The 18,676-nt window shown below is 37.1% G+C and overlaps 2 protein-coding genes across 2 annotated transcripts; one reads left to right on the top strand and one right to left on the bottom strand.

Annotated features, from left to right (window-relative positions):
* Window positions 1-456: 456 nt before the first annotated feature.
* On the bottom strand, window positions 457-11,972 carry LOC107732494 (eukaryotic translation initiation factor 2 subunit 1-like). Its single transcript, XM_016543844.1, has 8 exons — window positions 11,859-11,972; window positions 9,671-9,913; window positions 7,714-7,793; window positions 7,485-7,636; window positions 3,403-3,509; window positions 2,310-2,407; window positions 2,094-2,237; window positions 457-771 (listed from the first exon to the last, which is right to left on the bottom strand). Exons 2-8 carry the CDS (start codon window positions 9,909-9,911, stop codon window positions 646-648), a joined length of 948 nt encoding a protein of 315 aa, XP_016399330.1. The 5' UTR covers window positions 9,912-9,913; window positions 11,859-11,972; the 3' UTR covers window positions 457-645.
* Window positions 11,973-12,375: 403 nt separating this feature from the next.
* Window positions 12,376-18,676, top strand: LOC107732495 (V-type proton ATPase subunit D). Its single transcript, XM_016543846.1, has 9 exons — window positions 12,376-12,607; window positions 13,473-13,590; window positions 13,739-13,818; window positions 13,907-13,974; window positions 14,071-14,115; window positions 14,952-15,055; window positions 15,138-15,204; window positions 16,566-16,644; window positions 18,064-18,676. Exons 1-9 carry the CDS (start codon window positions 12,567-12,569, stop codon window positions 18,206-18,208), a joined length of 747 nt encoding a protein of 248 aa, XP_016399332.1. The 5' UTR covers window positions 12,376-12,566; the 3' UTR covers window positions 18,209-18,676.

The following is an 18,676-nucleotide window of genomic DNA, read 5'->3' as shown; positions in this document are numbered from 1 at the left end:
TATTCTATATTCACATAAATATTTGCTGGGAAAAACAACCAAACCAAAGAAATGTAGTTTTTTTTTCTTCTCTCTCCTCAACCAAACCTTGCTTGTGTCTGTCTGACAAAACATTTTAATTTATTCATTTGGCATTTAATAATTAATAAAAAATTATATAATCACTTTAATAAATACTGTATTTGAAATTTTTTTTTAAATAAATAATTTTACTATAATATATTAAAAAAAAGGTTTCTAGTTTTTTTTTTTGCCGTTTTATATTTTTTAACGCTTAAGTACAATGTAAAGTTGTACTGCCTTTCTTTCACTCAAGTATGTTTTCGGTTAGATATTTTGAGCAAAATTTTCACTCACAATACGTACTTTCAAATATTATTTAACAGTAGCTTTGCAGCATGTCAATATGTAAATACAGATGCTAAATAATACAAAACTTCCAACAACTTTCCAGAATTTGACTGAGATTGAGAAACAGGTTTTTCTTCACAGAAAATCACCAGCAGTCTTCCCTCTGCATCGCTGAATCAGCACAAATGTTAAGATTGATCAGAGTAGTGAAGGGTTGAAAGGCCACCGGTTCAGAAATCAGCGTTATGTTTGTGTAAAAGTGAATCAGCTGCAGCATCTGAAGCACTTGTTGATCTACTCGTCTGTTTTGGCCTCCATCTCCTCAGCGTCGTCATCGCCGTCCACCTCTGCGTTCTCTCGCTCCAGACGCTCGAGCTGCCGCTGCAGTTCTGTCTCGTCTGTGTCCGTCACCACTTTAGGCTGAAGACAAACACGCAATCAGAGCAAATACTTGAAATGTGCTTATATACTGCATTGGATTTTTGTGTTTTTTTTCTACTCGCTATAGTACTGCACTATGCTTTTATTTTAATCCTTTTTTTTTTTTTTAAATGAAAAAAAATATATAGTTTAAGAAAGCATTGCTTCACAGAGTGTTCAATGGATCTGAAAGAATTTAAAAAATATAATTATTATTTACAATTGGTACCATGTATTTATTCATTTTAATCCATTTTTAAAATTTTTAATCTTTTTTATTTTATTTTATTATTATTACTGTTATTTTAATTAATTTGTATTTATTTGAATATTTTTATGTACCAATATGTGAACCTGGAGCACAAAAGCAGTCTTAAGTCGCTGGGGTATATTTGTAGCAATAGCCAAAAATACATTGTATGGGTCAAAATTATCGATTTTTCTGTTATGTCAAAAATCATTAGGATATTAAGTAAAGATCATGTTCCATGAAGATATTTTGTAAATTTCTTACCGTAAATATATCAAAACTTAATTTTTGATTAGTAATATGCATTGCTAAGGACTTAATTTGGACAACTTTAAAGATGATTTTCTCAATATTTTGATTTTTTTGCACCCTCAGATTCCAGATTTTCAAATAGTTGTATCTCAGCCAAATATTGTCCTCTCCTAACAAACCATACATCAATGGAAAGATTATTTATTCAGCTTTCAGATGATGTAGAAATCTCAATTTCGAAAAATCGACCCTTATGACTGGTTTTGTGCTCCAGGGTCACATCTTACTAATATTTATTATTAATTGTATGCATGTATATACAGTCAAACCAAAAATTATTCAGACACCAGATATTATTTTTGATACTTTTTTAATAGTGGGTGAAGGACACTATAGTTCATTTATGTAAGTAAGTGAGGATATTAAAATAAAGTAATCTCTGACATATTATACCCAAAAAATTCTTCATACAGTGGACTACCAGTAAAATTGATAAAAATTTGGGACCACAAATTATTCAGACACTTTGACCTAATCATGTTTTGCTTAAGAGTTTTTCTTTCTTTCTTAATTTTTTACACTGTTTTCTTTAAGCTTGGTCCAGATGCCAGTTTGAAAACCCCTGATCTACTGTATATTGTAAATAATATCATGTATATTGCATGATGAGAAACATTCATGCATGAGGATGCAATCAGAGATTTTAATATATTTTGTGTTTCCTTTGGTTTTTGTCTGAACTCGAGCATGTGTTTGTTCTTTAAAGATCAAGTATATTCCATGCTATTTAGAACATGTATGAAGCTCTAAAGTGTCTGACCTCCATCTGGACATTGAAGACTCCTCGCTTCTCCTCGATGCGCTCCTTGATGGCGGTCATGGCCTGGTTGAGCACTGACAGACCCTCTGTGCGCTCCAGAGTGGTGGTGGTCATGACGTACCGCGGCGGTGCTATCAGGTTGATCTGGAAGGAAATCGTCGCATGATTATAATCACAGAATCTGCTAGAACTGGATATAAAGGAAGTGGATCTCACCTTGATTGGCATGGCCTCTGTGGAGCAGTTAAGCCCCGCCCTCAGTGCGTCTTTGACAGCATCAATGCCTTCATATCCATAACACGCCACCTCAATATCTGTCCGTGGGACAAAGCAAACATCACTCTGAACACACATGAAGATAATGTATGGCATATAAAAGGGAGAACAAAATATTTCTTCATTTTTTTTTTTACTTTGTACTAATTTTAATGAAATGTTTTTATTGTTTATTTTAGTAATTTTATTTATTATTTAGTAAAAACAATTTTTATTTTAATGAGTTTTATTATGATTTTAATCCAATTTTTATTTATTTCAATCTGCTTTTTATTGTGTATTTATTAATTTGTTTTTTCTTCTTTGAACCTTAAAATACATTTTTAAAAAAACAATGAAAAGCTTTGCTTCATAGAGTGTTCGATGGATCTGAGAGAATTTTCTAAAGAGTGACTTTTCTTCTAAATATATTTTTATATATAAACACTACAGTTAAAAATTTTGGCATTCAAAAATAATATTGTGAAACACTTTAAAATGACAGTTCTCAATTTTTTTTTATCAATGCTGAAAACAGTTCATATTTTTTTCAGGATTCTTTGATGAATAGAAAGTTGTCAGATATGAAAAAGAAATCTTTTCTAACATTATAAACATTTTAGTGTCCCTTTTGATCAATTCCTTGCTGAATAAAATTAATTTATTTAAAAAATTTTTTTACTGACTTTAATATTTTGAGCAGCAGTATACGTACAAATTGTTTAAACTCATTGAATTTGCATTTGAAAACATTTAAAAATTACAGAGAATATTTAAAAAGAGAAGTATATATATATATATACACACACACTTGTTATGGTTGTGGATTACAGACTGGAAACAAAAATTATAAAATTAAATTATTTGTTATTCATTTGCTTTTATATAAATCATAAAAGTACTAATATAACAAATATTATTAATAAATAATTAATGTTTTTTTTTTACTCCACAAAATAAAATAAAAAAGTTTGAAACTAATTAAAATACTTAATTACTTTGCACTGGGATTTTCTGCATGGTGAAAAGTGCAACAGATTTTTATGATGAGTACCCGCTCTGATTTTGACAGCCTGTGGGGTGAGGCGTCTGTTGATGTTGTCGATGAGCACGTCCCTCTCCTCCTCTGTCAGATCCAAACCGTCCAGGATGGACGGATCGCTGGAAATAAAGCCAGAGTAAATAAGCAAAACATATTCATGTTCACTTAAGACTCTTGCTTTGTTTTCAGTGCTTGAACCAGAGATACAAACAGGTAAAGGGGAAAAAAGGTGAGAACATTGCGCGAATTGGGGGCATGCTCCACACACACACACACACACACTCACTCACTCACTCACACACTCACTCACTCACTCACACACACTCACTCACTCACTCACACGCCCTCACTCACTCACTCACACACTCACTCACTCACTCACACACACTCACTCACTCACTCACACGCCCTCACTCACTCACTCACACACTCACTCACTCACTCACACACACTCACTCACTCACTCACACGCCCTCACTCACTCACTCACACACTCACTCACTCACTCACACACACTCACTCACTCACTCACACGCCCTCACTCACTCACTCACACACTCACTCACTCACTCACACACACTCACTCACTCACTCACACGCCCTCACTCACTCACTCACACACTCACTCACTCACTCACACACACTCACTCACTCACTCACACGCCCTCACTCACTCACTCACACACTCACTCACTCACTCACACACACTCACTCACTCACTCACACGCCCTCACTCACTCACTCACACACTCACTCACTCACTCACACACACTCACTCACTCACTCACACGCCCTCACTCACTCACTCACACACTCACTCACTCACTCACACACACTCACTCACTCACTCACACGCCCTCACTCACTCACTCACACACTCACTCACTCACTCACACACACTCACTCACTCACTCACACGCCCTCACTCACTCACTCACACACTCACTCACTCACTCACACACACTCACTCACTCACTCACACGCCCTCACTCACTCACTCACACACTCACTCACTCACTCACACACACTCACTCACTCACTCACACGCCCTCACTCACTCACTCACACACTCACTCACTCACTCACACACACTCACTCACTCACTCACACGCCCTCACTCACTCACTCACACACTCACTCACTCACTCACACACACTCACTCACTCACTCACACGCCCTCACTCACTCACTCACACACTCACTCACTCACTCACACACACTCACTCACTCACTCACACGCCCTCACTCACTCACTCACACACTCACTCACTCACTCACACACACTCACTCACTCACTCACACGCCCTCACTCACTCACTCACACACTCACTCACTCACTCACACACACTCACTCACTCACTCACACGCCCTCACTCACTCACTCACACACTCACTCACTCACTCACACACACTCACTCACTCACTCACACGCCCTCACTCACTCACTCACACACTCACTCACTCACTCACACACACTCACTCACTCACTCACACGCCCTCACTCACTCACTCACACACTCACTCACTCACTCACACACACTCACTCACTCACTCACACGCCCTCACTCACTCACTCACACACTCACTCACTCACTCACACACACTCACTCACTCACTCACACGCCCTCACTCACTCACTCACACACTCACTCACTCACTCACACACACTCACTCACTCACTCACACGCCCTCACTCACTCACTCACACACTCACTCACTCACTCACACACACTCACTCACTCACTCACACGCCCTCACTCACTCACTCACACACTCACTCACTCACTCACACACACTCACTCACTCACTCACACGCCCTCACTCACTCACTCACACACTCACTCACTCACTCACACACACTCACTCACTCACTCACACGCCCTCACTCACTCACTCACACACTCACTCACTCACTCACACACACTCACTCACTCACTCACACGCCCTCACTCACTCACTCACACACTCACTCACTCACTCACACACACTCACTCACTCACTCACACGCCCTCACTCACTCACTCACACACTCACTCACTCACTCACACACACTCACTCACTCACTCACACGCCCTCACTCACTCACTCACACACTCACTCACTCACTCACACACACTCACTCACTCACTCACACGCCCTCACTCACTCACTCACACACTCACTCACTCACTCACACACACTCACTCACTCACTCACACGCCCTCACTCACTCACTCACACACTCACTCACTCACTCACACACACTCACTCACTCACTCACACGCCCTCACTCACTCACTCACACACTCACTCACTCACTCACACACACTCACTCACTCACTCACACGCCCTCACTCACTCACTCACACACTCACTCACTCACTCACACACACTCACTCACTCACTCACACGCCCTCACTCACTCACTCACACACTCACTCACTCACTCACACACACTCACTCACTCACTCACACGCCCTCACTCACTCACTCACACACTCACTCACTCACTCACACACACTCACTCACTCACTCACACGCCCTCACTCACTCACTCACACACTCACTCACTCACTCACACACACTCACTCACTCACTCACACGCCCTCACTCACTCACTCACACACTCACTCACTCACTCACACACACTCACTCACTCACTCACACGCCCTCACTCACTCACTCACACACTCACTCACTCACTCACACACACTCACTCACTCACTCACACGCCCTCACTCACTCACTCACACACTCACTCACTCACTCACACACACTCACTCACTCACTCACACGCCCTCACTCACTCACTCACACACTCACTCACTCACTCACACACACTCACTCACTCACTCACACGCCCTCACTCACTCACTCACACACTCACTCACTCACTCACACACACTCACTCACTCACTCACACGCCCTCACTCACTCACTCACACACTCACTCACTCACTCACACACACTCACTCACTCACTCACACGCCCTCACTCACTCACTCACACACTCACTCACTCACTCACACACACTCACTCACTCACTCACACGCCCTCACTCACTCACTCACACACTCACTCACTCACTCACACACACTCACTCACTCACTCACACGCCCTCACTCACTCACTCACACACTCACTCACTCACTCACACACACTCACTCACTCACTCACACGCCCTCACTCACTCACTCACACACTCACTCACTCACTCACACACACTCACTCACTCACTCACACGCCCTCACTCACTCACTCACACACTCACTCACTCACTCACACACACTCACTCACTCACTCACACGCCCTCACTCACTCACTCACACACTCACTCACTCACTCACACACACTCACTCACTCACTCACACGCCCTCACTCACTCACTCACACACTCACTCACTCACTCACACACACTCACTCACTCACTCACACGCCCTCACTCACTCACTCACACACTCACTCACTCACTCACACACACTCACTCACTCACTCACACGCCCTCACTCACTCACTCACACACTCACTCACTCACTCACACACACTCACTCACTCACTCACACGCCCTCACTCACTCACTCACACACTCACTCACTCACTCACTCACACACACACACACCTTTACTCAACATTTTACAAAAATCAAGATTGAATACATTTGGTCAAAACCCTTTGATATAAAAGATGAAGTGCTATGCAGGCTATTTAAGACAATATTGGCTGATTAGACGGCAATGCTGACCTAAAATGCAAAATGTTTGCCCCCCCTTCTCTTCACTGTTCCCACATCTCAGACCTCAAATACATAAAATATTACCCTTTTTAGACATAGTTTTTGAAGTAAAGGGTAAAGAAAATACTATACAAAACTTCCTAGCAATTCTCAAGTGGTTACCAGTCTTACTTTCCCAATACAAAGAAGACCAATCTACCCTTTCATAACTGAATTAAAAAAGTTATAACCAGTCTGCAACCGGCCCCAGTTCTTTATTTACCCTTGTAAGACACAAGGAAAAAAACACTTTCTCATTGGATCTAAGCAAATCTCATAGGTGACCTATTTTGATCTCAAAAAAGTGAAAGTTGAGGAGTTTGCATCTATGTTGAACACTCACGACACGGCCTGTTTGAAGACGTCATAGGCGCCGTAACCGGGTTTCTTGTATTTCTCGTCAAACACCCAAGCGGTTCGCTGGAACAAACTCTCCAGCTGTTCGTCTTTAGTGTACTCCAACACTTCAGCCACATGCCGTAAAATACTGTACACCTGCAGCACAACAACCACAACAACATCAAACCACAAAAACATTACCTTTTACTTCCATTTTCAATATGCATACTCACTGTTTTAGATTTGGTGAATTTATCCTCACACTTGATGGCTTCTTCCGGAGACACTCTTCTCTTGGACAAATCAATGTATCCTAAAGAAGAAAAACATGTCAAAACGGTCAAATGTAAAACCAGGGCTGGAAATGAATGGTGGCTTCATTTACAATGAAGCGATGCCATTGTAAATGCCTTCGATGACAATGCACTGTTTAGATTGGTCAGCACTGAAAACGAGCCAATCAGATGCGTTTAAAGTGTTCAGCGCTTAAAATGTTTTGTTGAGTGTGTGCTCAACAAATCTGTGTGCTCACAAATTCTCTCATCATAATCGACAATAATGATGTATTGCAGCCATATGAGTTTTGTGTTTTTTTAAAAGTATAACTGATATAACAGAATTTGTAAACAGCTGATTGGTGTAGCATTAAAGTAGCAACATTAACGGATGTGGAAGCCCAATTAAAAGAAAAAAGTCCTGTCATATCTCAAACATAAACAAGTAGATGTTGCTTTTGTGCAAGAAAGCCATGTAACAGATAATGAAGCACTAAAATTCAAACGAGATTGGTTGGGACATGTATTTTATCCATCATTTACGAGCAAACAAAATGGGGTAATGATCCTAATAAATAAGAGGCTTAATTTTTTAATGTTAACGGAAGCTAAAGACGATGCTGGCAGGATTATATGTATGTTGGAAATGTAAGGAAGAAGATGTCACTTATTTGCATATGATTTGGGAATGTTCTTTAGTTCAGCCATTCTGGCGTAAAATTCTGAGAATACCTGAAGAGTGGTTGGGCTTTAATTTACCTGTGGAACCACAATTATGCCTTCTTGGAGATAAATCAGCTGTACCTAATATAGCAAAAAATGCTTTTACCCTTATTAAGATTGGTTGTATCACAGCTGCCAGTATGATCTTGCGCAATTGGAAATGCCCCAAAACCCCAGATTTGAAAGATTGGATTGATGGGATGATTGAAATTGCATCATATGAGTGCATGTTGGGGAGACTGCAGAGTGAGGGAGAAATGAAAAAAACATGGGATCATTTTTGGCAGCATATAAAAATGGTGTGATTGATGAGCAGGACTCCTTAACAACTGTTAAATTTCCACGTGCTTTTGTTTTATTACATTGATGGTGACTAGTGGGTGAATATGTCATTGGTTGGAAAGGTGAATATTGAATACTGTGGTGATGTACGAAGTTTTGACTGTTGAACAATAAAAAAAGTTGAATTACAAAAGTAATATTGTGCAATATTATTACAATTTAAAATAACTGTTTTCGATATGAATATATATAGTCAAATGTAATTTATTCCTGTGATCAAAGCTGTATTTTCAGCATCATTACTCCAGTCTTCAGTGTCACATGATCCTTCAGAAATCATGTTAATATGCTGATTTGCTGCTCAAGAAACATTTCTGATTATGTTGAAATTTGACAACATAATCATGTTGAAAACAGTGACTATTTTTTGTGAAAACCGTGACACATTTTAGTTTTCAGGATTCACAGATGAATAGAAAGTTTACAAGTTCGAAGTTCAAAAGAACAGCATTTATCTGAAATAGAAATTGTTGTAACATAAATGTCTTTACTGTCACTTTTGATCCATTTAATGCATCCTTGCTGAATAAAAGCATTAATTCCTTTCTCAAAAAATAAATGCATAAATAAAAAAATGAAAAAATCTTATTTAAAAATTTTGAATGGTAGTGTATGTATGAATTATTTTTGAAGTTTGTTGTTATTGGTAACAGTTTAAAGAGTTCTGATCGATTTAAGTGATTGGTTAAATTTAAGTATCTGACATTAAAGACAACACAGATACAATTAATAAAGTAATGATAAAATCAACAAATTCCTGAATGGAGAAGTGAATGTCTGATTCTGACCCTGACTGAACCTCTCTCTCTCTCTCTCTCTGCATAGATGCTTGTGTTTGTGACAGACTCACCCTTCTCTTTGTCCACTCTGATGACCACCACACATTCGTTGCGTCCGATGCGGATGAGTTTGTTGATGGAGCGGATGCGTCTGCGGGACAGTTCGCTCAGCAGGATCATGCCCTCGATGTTGTTGTACTCCAGCAGACTGACATACGCACCCATCTCAGCGATGGAGCGCACGTTCACCATCACCACATCCTCCACCTCGGGGAAGCGGTGCTGATAAAACCTACAGCTGAGGCCCGGCATCTCTGCGCAACACAATACATGCACAACATCACTCCTACGCTTTTATTTACTTTATGTCTTGACTTGCATATATATTTTTTTGTTTGTAAATTATTTTTATAGATTTAATTTAAAATTATTTTCAAAATAACCATTTTTTTAAATTTGAGGTTTTTGAAATGTACTTTTTTGTTGTTTTTTATGTGACTTTGAAGACAAAAGCTTGTTCAAAATATACAATGAGACCATATCAAACCAATGCAGGTGACGACTAGCAATTCTTTATTGAGCACAAGACTAACTGCATTCATCTTTTTCAGATCTGACGTCTGATTATTTTACCATTAGTCCTATTAGATACGTAGTCAAATGCTTTTCAATCTTTTTTATTATTTATTTATTTTTTATTTAGTCATTTAGCAGACACTTTTATCCAAAGCGACTTACAAATGAGGACAATAAAAGCAGTCAAAACTAACAAAAGAGCAACAATATATAAGTGCAAATGACAAGTCTCGGTTAGCCTAACGCAGTACACGTAGCAAGGTGTATATATATATATATATATATATATATATATTATACACACACACAAAGAAAAACAAGTAGATAGAATAGAAAAAATAGAAAGCTAGTGTTTGTTTGTTTTTGTTGTTTTTTTTAAATAAAAAAATTAATATTTTAGATGCCACGCAAACCCAAGTATGATCATTCTGATGTGAGGGACCCCATTCTAAAATTGAAAAGGCAGCTATATATTTTCATGTATAAAGAACCAATTTATACTGTAAAAAAATACATTTATATTCTAAATATGACTTAGAAAATATTTCGTTTGTATCAAGTTATTATTTTTTTAAATAATTCAAAAAATATCTTTGCTACTCACTATCAAAATAACAAAAAATAACTATATATATATATATACAACAAACTACTAAAACTAACAAAACACACAACAAATATACTAAATAATAAATAAAATATAAACACAAAAATAAAAACGTATTTAAAATAATAATAAAAAGAATTAAATTAAAATAACACTGCTCAATATAGTACAATACTTTGCGTTATTTTATTTCAATCTATTTATTAAATGTATCATTTATACGTTATACATTTGTATTTTTTTTTTAAAATTTTAATCAGTTGTATTATTTGTATTTTTAAAATGTGATTATTATTTTCATCTCAATATAATTTTATTATTTATTTTAATCTTATGCCTATTATTTATTTATTTAATTTCCCCCAAACTTTTTTTTCCCCAGGTCTACAGTTTTCTGTATATTGTAAACAGTGTATTATTATTATATATTTTTTTAGATATCTTGTTTATTGCATAACGTGTAATTTTCTGATGAATGTTGCACTGTTCACATAAATTACACAATGTACTACAATACTTACAATACTTTGCGTTATTTTATTTCAATCTATTTATTAAATGTATCATTTATACGTTATACATTTGTATTTTTTTTTTAAAATTTTAATCAGTTGTATTATTTGTATTTTTAAAATGTGATTATTATTTTCATCTCAATATAATTTTATTATTTATTTTAATCTTATGCCTATTATTTATTTATTTAATTTCCCCCAAACTTTTTTTTCCCCAGGTCTACAGTTTTCTGTATATTGTAAACAGTGTATTATTATTATATATTTTTTTAGATATCTTGTTTATTGCATAACGTGTAATTTTCTGATGAATGTTGCACTGTTCACATAAATTACACAATGTATAAATATTAATTTCGCTGAAGATATCAAAAAGTACATCTACCTATCTATCTGTTCAGGCATCTATGAATCTATTTATTGATCTGTTCATCAGTGCGGAGTAAATGCGCGCGTGCGGTACATGTCGTTTGACAGCAGCCATTAAAACCCTCATATCATCCCAAAAACGAGCTCAACATCAGCCAAACTAGCACGGACGTAAAGTTAACTCAATCCCACCTGACAGGTGTCACAATCGGCTCACTTTAAACCCTTTAAATCTCTAGAAACGCTCGTTTTCTGCGAGTGTTAGTTGCCCCAACCAGTGAACACAACAGGGACTCTGCTTCAACACGGCCGCTGTCAACCACACTTCAAAATAAAAGTCACTTATGCATATTTTTAGGAGGAGATTTTAACTATAAAACAGATTAGATATAAAGAATAAAGAATACTTATTGTTTCTTACGGTCGTTCCGTTTTTTTAAAAAAATAAAAAATCATCTTATATCCTCCGATAACACACGGATGTACTGTTAGCAGACCAAACACCGTCAAAAAGTTCTTCAAGCCAAAGTAAAAATAATAATAATAAATTAAAATAAATAAATTAAACACTAAGCAAAATAAATTAAATAAAAGTGCAAATTATTTTGAGGGAAACCAAACAAAATTGCTTTACCGTCATTACTGTTGAGCGTTATTTTGAAATGTGAATACCACTACGTACGGAAGTGACGCTGACCAATCGCTGCGTTCAGGAGGAATCACGTGACCTCCAGTCAGCTGATCAAATCCTGCGTCCTGTAACTAGAGTCATAGCGATGGTGTTATAGTCATTTAGTCGTGATATTAAATAAACTGGTACTATATTTAAACGATTTATTCGACGATTTCAACAGCAAAGCGTCTCAGTAGTTTGATACAGCGTTTCAATAAAGAAGAAAGATGTCCGGAAAAGATCGGATCGACGTTTTTCCCTCTAGAATGTGAGTATTAGGGCTCATAAAGGCAAATCAGATTCATTATTTTCAATCGTGCAAACATATTTGAGCAGTTTATGGTTTTAGAAAGCAGTTACAATCTCAAAGCACGAACTAAGACGACATTGAATGCGCTGGAGTCGTGCATCCTCTAGGTTTTATGACTTATAACTTGATCAGAGATAAAGAGTCATAGAAAGCTGCTGCATTACGCTAAATGTACATTGTTTTACAAAAATAGTTAATAAAATATCTTTAATATTTGTATATATTGTGTTTTGATGTAGTTGAATTGTAGATGTACGCATTTTAAATATTTGATGTATTTTGTATAAATTTCGTATTTTATGTGTTTGACAATATATATATATATATATATATAAACACGCATATCATATTTGCCAATGTTGTCAATATATTATTACGCAGATACATTTCGTCTGTAGAGTATTAAATGTATAACTCGATATGATGGATGACAATATGCAAGATGTGTTTTGGATTCATATAAATCAAGTGAAATTAAATCTTGCAGTAATTTTAAGTGGACTCAGAAGAGGAAGTGCTATTATTCACAGTCATGTGAGCCCTTTACTGCCCAACAGTCTACTGACCAGAACTGAGAGATACTGAACAGAAATACATAGTATATGTAGTGGTTGCAACCTATAAGAATGCGCAATGATGTAAAATAAATAATCACATTAGAATAATAAAATAAATGCTAAAGTACATAGGCATATTCAGGAAGTACGACCAAAAATTTAACCATATGAGAATTGCATTAGTAAATAGTCATACATTTCCCTTCATATATTCATGGCCTGTATATTGCTGTTTGTTTGTTATGTATTATTGTGTGTTGCATCAGGGCCCAGACCATTATGAAAGCTCGACTGAAAGGAGCTCAAACTGGCCGGAATTTGCTGAAGAAGAAAGCTGATGCTCTGTCCATGCGATTTCGGCAAATTCTTCGAAAAATCATTGAGGTATAACATCATACCTATGCTTTTATTTTAGACATGTTTATTTATTTGACATGTTGACTTTATTTTTGTCACTTATTTTTTAATTTAATATTATTTTCTAAGTACATTTTTTCTCTTCTTAACAACGATGTGACTTTTAATCTTTCAGACTAAGACGCTGATGGGAGAGGTGATGAGAGAAGCCGCCTTTTCATTAGCTGAGGCCAAATTTGCTGCTGGTGACTTCAGGTAGTTAAGTTTTTCATAGTTATGATGCATCACGGGAAGAATCTGATAGCAGATCTCACTCAATGTGTTTGAATTCTGTCCCATCAAGCACTACAGTCATTCAGAATGTGAACAAGGCCCAGGTGAAGGTCAGAGCAAAAAAGGACAATGTTGCAGGTTCGCTAGCTAAATCATTTTTAGTAACAACAAAACTGGCAGATTTCTTCTGTAATTGCTCACCTCATCATGAGTGTCACCTGTGTTTGTTCTCAGGAGTTACTCTACCGGTGTTTGAGCATTACCAGGAGGGAGGAGACAGTAAGAATCCTGTTCTCTTCAATAGTTCAGCCAAAAATGAAAATGTACTCACCCTCAGGCCATCCAAGATGTAGATGAGTTTGTTTCTTCATCAAATTTGGAGAAATGGAGCATTGCATCAGTGTGTCACCAAAGGATGCTCTGCAGTGAATGGGTGCCGTCAGAATGAGAGTCCAAACAGCTGATAAAAACATCACAATAATCCACACCACTCCAGTCCATCAGTTAACATCTATTCAGGTGAAAACTGCGTGTTTGCCATTATTAATGCATTTTAACTTCTGGCTAAAATATGAGTCCATAATCCATAATAACGCTTCCTCCAGTGAAAGTCCATCTCATGTTGTCTCTCACATCAAAATCCACCCACATATTTGTTTAGAGCTGTTTTGGCTTGTAAACGGTGCTTGATCTGTGCAGATCTCTCTCTTGATTCAGACCAGACCACTTTTTCACTGGAGGAAGTGTTATTGTAGATTATAGACTCGTATTTTAGCTGGAAGCAACGGTTTGAAGTGAAAGCCATCTTAAAGATGGATTCGTTTCTTACAAACACGCAGCTTTTGGCTTCACAAGACATTAACTGATGGACTGGAGTGGTGTGGATTACTTTTTATCAGCTGTTTGGACTCTCATTCTGACGGCACCCATTCACTGCAGAGCATCCATTGCTGAGACACTGATGCAATGCTACATTTCTCCAAACCTGATGAAGAAACAAACTCATCTGCATCTTGGATGGCCTGAGGGTGATAGCAAATATCTGTGAAAAAGCACAATACTGAAGATCATTTGAACATCATCATCATTGCTGATGTATTTTTTCTTCTCTGCAGGTTATGAGCTCACTGGTCTGGCCAGAGGTGGAGAGCAGCTGTCTCGGCTCAAGAGGAACTACGCCAAAGCAGTCGAGCTTCTTGTAGAGCTGGCCTCACTGCAGGTATGAATATTTGTATCCAAATCTTCATTTTTTGATGTAGAACATTTTTAATCAATGTCTTATGTGATTCATTCACTTACAGACCTCTTTTGTGACGCTGGACGAGGCCATCAAGATCACAAACCGCCGTGTGAACGCCATCGAGCACGGTGAGATCTCACAGCCACCTCTGAAGAGAATGAACCTTCAGGCTTCTTTTAAAGTGCCCCTATTATATGTAATGAATGTTCATATTTTGGTTTTGGGAGTCTCCAACAACAGATTGACATGCATGTAAGGTCAATAAACACTTTCATTGTCTTATAATATGCATGTATTTTTACCTTACTTGCTCAGCGACTCCCAAACGATTCGCTCAACGATTCATTTTTCCAAACCCCTCCTTTGCGTGACGCTAGTCTGCGGTGATTGGTCCGATTGGTCTCATTTTCATTTAATCTCGCCTGTAATGCCTGATAAAGCAGTGTTTGTGAGCGCAGTGCTGCTTTGTGTACAGCGTTACCGGGGAAACCGCTATTTTACCGCTCCAAAGTGGCACCTAGTGGCAAAGAATGAATTTGCATTTTCATTCAGCCAACTGGAAAAGATCAACAAGTGGGTGGGCAATATGCTAATGTTTCATGTTGACTTCAACATGAAACGGCTTCCTTTATTGTTTTATTTTATAATTATTTTAGAAGTACAGTTATGGCTGCTGATATGGTATTGAGCATAATGCACCAAAATAAAAAAAAATTTGAAACTGAAAATAATTTTTAGGCAAAAACAAAACTAAAAATAAAGTTTATAATAATTAATCAATCAATCAAATAAAAACTGAGTTGTATATAAGCATTTAAAGTGCCCCTATTATGGGTTATGAAAGGTTCATATTTTGGTTTTGGGAGTCCCCAACAGCAGGTTGACATGCATGCAAGGTCAAAAAACACTTTCATTGTCTTATAATATGCATTTATTTTTACCTTACTTGCTCAACGACTCCCAAACGATTCGTTTAACGATTAATTTTTCCAAACCCCTCCTTTGCGTGACGCTAGTCTGCGGTGATTGGTCCGATTGGTCTCATTTTCATTTCATCATGCCTGTAATGCCTGATAAAGCAGTGTTTGTGAGCGCAGTGCTGCTTTGTGTACAGCGTTACCGGGGAAACCGCTATTTTACCGCTCCAAAAGCAGCACCTAGTGGCAAAGAATGAATTAGCATTTTCATTCAACCAACTGGAAAAGATCAACAAGTGGGCGGGCAATATGCTAATGTTTCATGTTGACGTCAACATGAAACGGCTTGTGATTCGTTTTAAAAACGACTCGTTTCAATGATTCAGAGTCGACTCTTTCTTTTGAGAGACAATAACTTTATACACAGTGCACTTTCAGATTTAAAACTTTGCAGCATGTTTTCATTTAATTAGATCTGTGTTACACACAGCATGAAAGGTCATTTTCAAAAATCCATAATAGGGGCACTTTAAAAGCACTATAACATGACGCTCTTATGTTTTTCCTCTCAGTGATTATTCCCAGGATCGAGCGCACGCTCACGTACATCATTACTGAGCTGGATGAACGGGAGCGAGAGGAATTCTACCGGTGAGACCGCAGTGCAATAGAGCAACATCATGTGACGACAATGTAGCATACTTCTGTTTCAAACATGTATTGCTTTAGCTATATCAGTGTTATTTTAATCTCGAGATACTATTGTAGTTTCAAATTAGTTTATATTTAGTTTTCATTTTAATTGCAATCAAAGTTTTAGTCATTTTGGTGTGTTTTTGACATTATCTTTTAAATATATCTATATAATTTTTTTATTTAAATAATCTATGTTTTATGTATTTCAGTTATTTTAGTATTTAAACTAAATGAAAGTAAGAAATATTGCCTTGTCAACTAGTTGAAATAAGTTTCAGGGTTTTATTTTGTTTTGTTTTATTGCGTTTAATTTAACATTTATTTTATTTCCAGTAATTGAATGATTTTTATGGTTTTGGTTTAGTTATTTGGCTGAGATACAACTATTTGAAAATCTGGAATCTGAGGGAGCAAAAAAATCTAAATATTGAGAAAATCATCTTTAAAGTTGTCCAAATGAAGTCCTTAGCAATGCATATTACTAATCAAAAATTAAGTTTTGATATTTAAGGTATGAAATTTACAAAATATCTTCATGGAACATGATCTTTACTTAATATCCTAATGATTTTTGGCATAAAAGAAAAATAATTTTGACCCATACAATGTATTGTTGGCTATTGCTACAAATATACCCCAGCGACTTAAGACCAGGGTCACATATATTAAATTGGTTTATGTAGCAAAAAAATCAATAGGTATTAGAGGTAGACTGTTATTGGAGTTTGCCGATACAATAATAATTTGTTTAAAGAATGGTAATAACCAGATTATTGTGCTGATACCAGTAAAATCTATATATTAAACATGTTAAGTAATGTTCTTATTTGTTCCTTGATAAACAATCCCAAAATGCACCAGGACTCTTATTTTGAAAGGTCTTTGTCTTACTACTTCCAGCTGCTCTTTCAGAGCGAGTAATGTGTACTGTAACAACTATCTGCAACATATATCAATAGAAACATCATCAAATAAATTCATAATTTATCATAAGTAATCACTTGTCATAAATGCATGTTAATGATAGTGTTTTGCCTTGGAAAGGCAAAGCATTCAAGTGTAATTAATACAATTGTTTTTGCAGTTTATCACATTAGGCAGCATTGTGATTCCTGTTTTTCCATCCCCAAATTTAAGATCTCTTAAAATGATAATTTAGACTTTCGTTACACCATTTTTAGAGATTTCTATGACCTCAAATCGAATAAAACGTAAGGCTTTTTAAGCACCCGTGGAGACATAGAATGTTTTTGGCAGTTCAAATGAAATTTTATATTAACAATATATAAATGAATAGAATATATATTAATACAGTCCAAAATCAGATATTCAGAATATCCACCAACCCTTGATCCTCCCGTTTTCCCATCGCAGGCTCAAGAAGATCCAGGAGAAGAAGAAGCAGCACCGTGAGAGGACGGAGAAGGAGATCGCCCAGCGTTTGGCGGCACTGGGGCCAATCTCAGAGCCCATGAACATGCTAAACGAAGAGGCCGACGAGGACCTGCTGTTTGAATGAACCACGTCATATTTATGCTTTGTGCCTGTAAGGCCGAGCTTCACATGAAAAGAGGAAGCTCTTGTTTTGTGTGTATGTTGGTGCCCTGTCACGTTTTTTTTGTTTAGGATGAATAGAACATATATCACAGACGCTGTAAAAATGTGTATCCAGAAACTGTTTCAAGTGCAAGGATTTTTTATGTTTGAACAGGAAAGAAAAGCTGTCAAATGAATTCAAATGATCATTCCACGCTCCAGTCTTATTGCATGCGTGTTCAACCGGTTAGCTAGTGTGTGATAACGGAGAATATTCTGTGACGTACCGTACTTCTCTTGAGTTTTTGCAGAAACCGTTCAGTGCTGACACAATCCTTACCGAACCTCAGCCCAGATTCTTCCACATGCCCAGTTGTTTGTTCTCAGTGCAAATGTGTACCCAGATTTCACTTCCTGTGAATTTAATTTCAATAAATGTTGAAAATGGTCA

The sequence above is a fragment of the Sinocyclocheilus rhinocerous genome, unplaced genomic scaffold, assembly GCF_001515625.1.
Source record: "Sinocyclocheilus rhinocerous isolate Xijiao unplaced genomic scaffold, SAMN03320098_v1.1 scaffold310, whole genome shotgun sequence".
Taxonomy (NCBI): Eukaryota; Metazoa; Chordata; class Actinopteri; order Cypriniformes; family Cyprinidae; genus Sinocyclocheilus; species Sinocyclocheilus rhinocerous.
This window is presented reverse-complemented; position numbering and strand designations above follow the sequence as displayed.

Excerpts from the sequence above, each read along its gene's own strand:
- LOC107732494 (XM_016543844.1), bottom strand. The coding sequence starts at position 9,911 with ATGCCGGGCCTCAGCTGTAGGTTTTATCAGCACCGCTTCCCCGAGGTG. Across the intron at positions 2,238-2,309 it reads CAGAGGCCATGCCAATCAAG|ATCAACCTGATAGCACCGCC; the intron begins GTGAGATCCACT and ends ATTTCCTTCCAG. Across the intron at positions 772-2,093 it reads TCTTCAATGTCCAGATGGAG|CCTAAAGTGGTGACGGACAC; the intron begins GTCAGACACTTT and ends GTTTGTCTTCAG.
- LOC107732495 (XM_016543846.1), top strand. The coding sequence starts at position 12,567 with ATGTCCGGAAAAGATCGGATCGACGTTTTTCCCTCTAGAAT. Across the intron at positions 13,975-14,070 it reads AAAAAAGGACAATGTTGCAG|GAGTTACTCTACCGGTGTTT; the intron begins GTTCGCTAGCTA and ends GTTTGTTCTCAG. Across the intron at positions 15,205-16,565 it reads TGTGAACGCCATCGAGCACG|TGATTATTCCCAGGATCGAG; the intron begins GTGAGATCTCAC and ends TTTTCCTCTCAG.